The following is a 7,898-nucleotide window of genomic DNA, read 5'->3' on the forward strand; positions in this document are numbered from 1 at the left end:
CTGAGACTGATCCTCTAAACATATTCTGAGCACTAATAGATTGCATAAGATATTTGTTTAAAATTGTACCATTAACTGTTTAAAATCAACTCTGTCTCACAATAGCTCATGAGTCACTGGATGGATTTTATTGAAGCTTTCTGGAAATAGTAATTAAAAGTAAATCTACAGCCGATTAGGTTTTGCGGCCAACCCAGTTTAAGATGGCTGTCAACCTTGTTTGTCTGTTAGCAAAATATCTTGTGAACCAGTGGACGGATTTCAACGAGAGTTTCAATAAATAATCCCTAAATGCATATTTTTAACTATTTGCCATTTGAAGTCAATCCAATTTAAGATGGCCCCCAGAGCTAACTGACATCAAATACACAAAAATTGCTATAATTCAGCCAATTTAACAAACTTAGAGCTAAAACTTGATGTGGTTGTAGCTGAAAGTAATACACAATACATACTCCATGTGTTACATAGTAAACAAAATATTTGCTTAAAACTTTAGCATTTACTGCTGCTGTCAACCTTGTTTGTCTGTTAGCAAAATATCTTGTGAACCAGTGGACGGATTCCAACGAGATTCTCAAGAAATAATCCCTACATATACCTTTTTAGCTGCTTGCCATTTGAAGTCAATTCAATTTAAGATGGCCCCCAGAGCTAACTGACCTCAAATAACACAAAAATTGCTATAATTCAGCGAATTTTACTAATCAAGAGCTAAAACATGATGTGGTTGTAGCTGAAAGTAATACACAACACATACTCCAAGTGTTAGATATGAAGCAAAACATTTGCTTAAAACTTTAGCATTAACTGCTGCTGTCAACCTTGTTTGTCTGTTAGCAAAATATCTTGTGAACCAGTGAACGGATTTCAACGAGATTTTCAAGAAATAATCCATAGAAGTACCTCTTTAACAAATGGCCATTTGGAGTCAATCCAATTTAAGATGGTCGCCACAGCTAATTTATATTTGCCAACACAAATGTGGCCATAAGTCATACATTTTACGCATATTGAGGTCAAAGTTGATGTACTAGTAGCTGGGAGTTCTTCCCAACAAACTAAAACAATCAAACTGATGTTATGATGGTTATGTTTAAAACATTTCGATTTTATTGTTAAATCATGTCCGTGCGCCTGTCTCCATCCAAGCCCTTGTTCCCCCGACGCGTCGCGGCTGACAGATCCACGGGCTGGGCGGTGCGTGGCACCACGTGACCCAGCTCCGAGGAGGCGAAGCTTCATAAGACTGAAGGCACAAAGAGAAGGACAGGAGGAGAGGCTGGAGGCAGCAGCAGCAACCTGTGTCCACGGAGGAGGCGCGCCGACCAGGAACACTTCTCCAGACATCCCACAAACTTCTCCGACACGAAGAAGAGACAGAGACAACCCTGAAACAAGTGATGGTGTGACCCGACGCAGAAACGCCATCTGTTCCTCCTTGAAGTCGCATCTTTGGAGAGATGCGCTTCTGACTTGGATTTACGCGCGGTGAGACAGGACGGTTCTGCACACGCGGGAGAATTATGTAAGGTAAAAAAAAAAAAGATCTCACTGTTTCTACTTTAAGACTTTGCTTAGATCTGATGTTGGCACTCTGAATGCTTTGTCTCGTTATCCCAGCATCCAAAATATCATTTTTGCTTTTTTTTTTAATTCTGTTTTATCAATCAAAAAACATTTGTTTCCTTCTTAAATTATCAGACTTTTATAAAATCCAACAAAAAAAAAAAAATCTATTTAAATGATTCATCTATTGTCAATATATTAAAATGCATTAATTTATGTCTCATCTAAAAAAAAACAACTGTCAAAGAATTTCAGTGCCATAAATCTGCAGGATATAAAGGTCTAAGGCATTTTTCTGTCTGCAAAGAAAAAAAAAATAGCCGAAAAGATCACGAGTACAAAGTTATTCTCTTTTCAAGGTTTTGTGATTTTTCAAAAACATGTCTGAAGTGTTTGTTGTCGATTCGTAGGTTGTCCGGACATCTTAGACTGCAGCATTACCCTCAGACACAGCCATGAAATCCGTGCTCGATGGTGTGGCGGACACCACCTTCCGGACTATCACATCTGGCTTACAGTATCTGAGCTCCAACGATGCCAACTATGACAACCCCATCGGCGATGCAGACTTCAAGGGCAGCTTCTCCATGCAGAAGCCCCTGTCTGCTTTCCGCAGCAACTCCTTCCCCAACAAAGTACCTGCCGATGAAGAGCTCATCCTGAAGGGCGTCCCGTTCTTCCCCACCAATGCTACAGACGTGTTTGGCAACCGGAGCACGATCAGAGATGAGACTAACATACAATGTGGGGAGAACTTCATGGACATGGAGTGCTTCATGATTCTCACCCCCAGCCAGCAGCTGGCCGTGGCTGTGATGTCTCTGACTCTGGGCACCTTCACGGTGCTGGAGAACCTGGTGGTGCTCTGCGTCATACTGCAGTCCCGCACCCTCCGCTGCCGGCCCTCCTACCACTTCATCGGCAGTCTGGCTGTGGCTGACCTTCTGGGCAGTGTGATCTTTGTCTACAGCTTTTTGGACTTCCACGTCTTCTACAGGAAGGACAGCCCCAATGTTTTCCTTTTCAAGCTGGGCGGGGTCACGGCGTCGTTCACGGCGTCGGTCGGAAGCCTTTTCCTCACCGCAATCGACCGCTACATCTCCATCCACCGGCCCCTCGCCTACAGGCGCATCGTGACGCGGACCAAGGCTGTCATAGCCTTCATCATGATGTGGGCCATCTCCATCATCATCGCAGTGCTACCTCTGCTGGGCTGGAACTGTAAACGACTCAATTCTGTTTGCTCAGACATCTTCCCCCTCATTGACGAGAACTACCTGATGTTCTGGATCAGTGTAACCAGCGTGCTGGTTCTGTTCATCATCTACGCCTACATTTACATTCTGTGGAAAGCTCACCACCACGCTGTGCGCATGCTGAGCCGTGCCTCCCAGAAGAGCCTCGTGGTCTACTCAGCAGATGGGACTAAAGTGCAGACGACGCGCCCCGATCAGGCGCGCATGGACATCCGTCTGGCTAAGACCCTAGTGCTTATCCTGGTGGTGCTGGTGATCTGCTGGGGCCCGTTGCTCGCCATCATGGTCTACGACCTCTTCTGGAGGATGGACGACGACATCAAGACGGTGTTTGCGTTCTGCAGCATGCTCTGCCTGCTCAACTCCACCGTCAACCCCATCATCTACGCCTTGAGGAGCAAGGACTTGCGGCACGCCTTCCTCAGCTCGTGCAACGCGTGCAGGAGCAACACCCAGCAGCTGGACAACAGCCTGGAGTCGGACTGCCAGAACAGGAACGCACACATTTCTGCCAACAGGGCTGCAGAGAGCTGCGTGAAGACCACTGTGAAAATAGCCAAAGTAACAATGTCCGTGTCCACCGAAACCTCTGCAGAAGCTGTCTAACTAGCCATGGTGGGGGGGATAAAATGTGTAAATGTCATCACACAATGCCATTCTGCACAAAACAACAGAGGCTATACGTATTCAAGAGAAGTCCTCTTCACATTAAGGCTTGGGTGGCGCCATAACTTTATGTTTGTCTATCTATAAGAACAAGGTGTGCCAAAGTGCCAAATGGTATTGCAAGACCTCTGAAAGGACTCAACTGGAAATGAGTATATGAAAGACTATCATAAGTCTGCTGTTTACCATAGACTTCATGATACCCAGTTAGTAAAGGCATATTATATTTTTGTACTGTGATTTCAGGTTTAAAAAAACTATATCTTCATTTATGGGAAAAGGGGCTACTGACATTTTTAAGTAGAGATGTTTTACAGCGTCATTTAGGACTTAACATGTGTCTTGCACGGTAAAAACAGCCCAACGTTGCAACGCCTTGACTTTCTACAGGCTTCATGTTGCGCACGTTGGACTTTTCTATAAAGATAAGAAAAATGCAGTCAGTTAAACGTTCCTTTCGAATTTGCCATGAAACGTGTCACTTTTCTCTGTGTCCTGACGTCGCTCCACGAGTGGCCAAAAGAATTTTCAGACGCGACGAGTCAATGAAAAAAAAAAAAAAAACTAACTAAAGGGGCGAGTGAAACGGACGCACAGCTTCGAGTTTATGTATTTCGAGACGGTACTTTTCGTGGCAGAGTGCTTTCTTTTTTGTTTTCTTGCTGGCTGTTGTACTTGCTGGGTACCGTGACTTTATTCAAACGTGCACCCGACAAATGTACAGTGATTTTCTTGCAAAGCGAAGCGTTCCGGTTGAGTCCTTCGTGACGCAAACGCCAAGATTTTGTTCAAAGCTTGAGGAGACGCAGTGTGCTGGTCACTACTGCGGTACCCTGAAGACTATAGCTGCTTTCATCCCATGTATGACTTTACTGGACGTGTGTGATTCCTTGTGACTTGGTGTTTCGAACCCCAAAGCCTTTTCTTTTTACTGTTGCGGTGAGCTGTTTTAGTGCCACTGTTCCAACAGTGGGGATGGACGGGCATCATTTTGCAAAACAAAAACAAAAAAGAAACCCGTGCACAGAGCTAGTGACGTAGTTTTGGCGTAACTCTGAATACAAAAAAAATTAAATATGTCTGCTGTTAATTTGTTACTTCTTAAAACAAAGGTCTTTAACTGGTCACTTGAATGGAAGTTTGTGTGGGAAAAACTACACAGAGCTGAAAAAAACAAAGGAAAAAAAACGAACCTTACAGTGAGAAGATGTGATTTTTTTTTTCTAATAGATTTTGTAGTACTTTCAATCTAGAAAACCTCACAGCACAATGGTTCTGTAGACATTTATCTCGGTGTGAAGTTATCCAAACAGCTGTTTATCAGTAACGCTTTGCTGCCTCAGTGTAATTTTAAATATTCAAGGTCAAAATGTCAACTGTTAAGTGGCTTCTGTATATTGGTGGCATAATGAGAAATCTATGACTTCAGAAATCAAACAGTCAAGTGTTTTTACTATTGCTGTGTTCAAACCTTTTGAATAAAGTTCCAGCTGGTGTCGTTGTGCCAGGAATTGTTTTGATTGGTTAATTGATGGCGGGAAACGTGAGGTCTGGTGACTCATTTTGCTCGCGGCAAACGCGATGAAGGGTACACAAATCTATCATTGAAGATATACTGCCCTCTTGTGGGCGATGTGAGAATATGTTTAATTTTTTTTTTTATTATTAACTACCATAAATGCCATTTTCAGATTATCTTTATTTATCTTAGATTTTTTTTTTTTTAATCTGGAAAATAGGAAAATGAGGCAGGTTTACTCTTAACATCTGTATAAGAAAAAAAAAGGTTAGAAATAGAAAAAAATAAAAGTGAATTCAAACAAATAGGGATGAAAAAGTTAACGTTTTAATTGTTAATCACCTTTTACTGATAGACTTACTAATAAATATAAAAACATTTATTTTATTTTATTAGCATTGTGGACTTCTAAACAGTCAAAAAAGAAAATATTTGATACATTTCTTGATGCTGTGACTTCAGCTCTGAAACACTCATGACACTTTGTCCATACTTTTGCTTAAAAAGTCACATTAATTGTATAATTTCATATAGTTGACCACAAATTAATAATCTTGTTTAGTCGTTCACGTAAAAAAAAAAAAAGTTGGACTTTTGTTGCTGGGTGAAGAAGTGCTAAAACTTTTAGCTATTCTTGGGTTTGATCCATTTTAAGAATTTTAATAAACTAAAAGTTTATTATTATTTATGCCTTTGAAATAAATACAATTGCTAAAATGTTAATCAATAACAGTTGTTTAAAGCATATGAAACACAAACCGCTGGTAAGTATATACATCTAATAAACACCTTTTTAATTTAAATGGTTTAGCCACATTAGCGTTAAGGTGAGTAATTGACACTGACATTTTAATATCACTACTTGTAAAAAATGTACTGTAATTACATATGATAATTCTAACCAATCAGACAATTTATTATGTTTATTTAGTGAATTGGACGTTAACCATATATGTTAATTAGCATATATTTCAAAGGATATATATATATATATATATATATATATATATATATATGTGTATATATATATATGTATATATATATATATATATATATATATATATATATATATATATATATGCTGACTATCTCATGCTGCTGTATTCACTCATCCACATCAACTCACTACAGACTCATGTTCGGGCTGCTGTCTAATATACAGTATTATTTTACATTTGTGTTTAGCGTATATCTTAGATCTTTTAGCGTATTGTTTAGCGTTCGTTTAGCGTATATTTTAGTGTATATCTTCGAGGATTCAAGGTTCTTTATTGTCATTCACATCACATGTGGTACATGAGGTGGAAAGAATCTATGTACACAGGGTCCCAGTTACATCCAACAAAAATACAAATCGTAAAGAAAAACAGTAATAAGATCCAAGACATGAACTAAGAAATATGCCAAACTAAGAATACACTAAGCACTAATAGAACAAAGCAATGTGCCAAACAACAGCGGCATGAACATGAGTCTGTGTGAGCAGATGAGGACGAATGAACACAGTAAATGAAATAAACCAGCAGCATGAGATCAGCATCATGGATAGTCAGCAGCACATATCAACAACCAAGTGGCGTTACAGTGATTTTTTTTTCACAGTAATTTTTACAGTGATAATCCTGAGTAGAGATTCACGGGTCTAACAGCCTCAGGGTAGAAGCTGTTCCTCAGTCTAGTGGTTCTACATTTAATGCTCCTCAACCTCCTGCCTGAGGGGAGCGGGGCAAAAAATGTGTGTGCTGGGTGAGTGGGGTCCTTCATGATGCAGGTGGCTCTTTTCTTGCATCTGGAGGTGTAGATGTCGATGAAGGTGGGGAGGCTGACTCCAACAGACCTCTGTGCAGCGAGTGATGAGGGCTGCACAGAAGTCTGTTAAATCTTAGATACCTATACACGGTTTCTTTTTATATTTTATACTTTTGCTATTTTTGGGTGTAACTGGGACCCTGAGTACACAATTTTGTTCGACCTCATGTACCACATGTGATACGAATGACAATAAAGATACTTGAACTTAAATAAATATATACAGTATATATACTGTGCCTATCAGCTCTGCGAGGTGCTGGCTGACATATTTAACTCTTCCCTCACCCTGGCAACAGTTCCCACCTGCCTCAAGACTGCCACCATTATCCCAGTTCCAAAGAGCTCTACATTGACTGGTCTGAATGACTATTAGCTGGTAGCCCTCACCCTGATAGTCGCTAAATGCTTTGAAAAACTGGTCATGACCCACATCAAAGCTAACATCAAGATCAACGAGGAACCTCACCAGTACGCATACCGTGAGACCCGATCAACAGAGGACGCCATCTCCTCTGTGGTCCACACTGCTCTCATCCACCTGGAGCAGAAGGACTCCTACGTCCATATGCTGTTTGTGGACTAAGTCCTAAGAAGAAGAAAAAAAGTCCCTCTCTATGCAACTGGATCCTAGACACCTTAACCAACAGAACACAATCTGTGAAGATCCACGACTTCTCTTCTTCCACCGTAACCCTCAGCACGGGCTCCCCCCAGGGCTGTGTGTTGAGTCCCCTCATGTTCACTCTGCTAATGTATGACTGCGCACTGTTCCGTCCAGGCTGTCATATTGGAAAGTTCGCAGATGACACAACGATGGTGGGATGCATCACAAATAACAATGAGTCCAACTACAGGCAGGAGGTGGAACACCTGGAGAGCTGGTGCAGGAAGGACAACCTTCACATCAATGTGAAGAAGACAAAGGAGATGGTTGTGGACTTCAGAAGGAATACTACCCCCCCCCCCCCTCCCCGGAAATACGAGGATCTGTGGTGGAAGTGGTCTCCAGCTACAAGCGCACCTGAATGGCAACTTCAGCTGGAGCAACAACACCACCAGCCTGATCAAGAAAGCTC

General features: G+C 41.4%; 1 protein-coding gene across 2 annotated transcripts; it reads left to right on the forward strand.

Moving 5' to 3' along the window:
* The first annotated feature begins 1,099 nt into the window (after window positions 1-1,099).
* On the forward strand, window positions 1,100-4,993 carry cnr1 (cannabinoid receptor 1). 2 transcript variants are annotated; one of them, XM_037685580.1, is made up of 2 exons: window positions 1,100-1,533; window positions 1,980-4,993. In XM_037685580.1, exon 2 carries the CDS (start codon window positions 2,025-2,027, stop codon window positions 3,429-3,431), a length of 1,407 nt encoding a protein of 468 aa, XP_037541508.1. In that variant the 5' UTR covers window positions 1,100-1,533; window positions 1,980-2,024; the 3' UTR covers window positions 3,432-4,993. The 2 variants fall into 2 exon arrangements, with proteins under 2 accessions (XP_037541508.1, XP_037541510.1); XM_037685582.1 differs by having other exon boundaries at window positions 1,100-1,528.
* Window positions 4,994-7,898: the final 2,905 nt, after the last annotated feature.

The sequence above is a fragment of the Nematolebias whitei genome, chromosome 12 (genome assembly GCF_014905685.2).
Source record: "Nematolebias whitei isolate Nwh7 chromosome 12, NemWhi1, whole genome shotgun sequence".
NCBI lineage: Eukaryota > Metazoa > Chordata > Actinopteri > Cyprinodontiformes > Rivulidae > Nematolebias > Nematolebias whitei.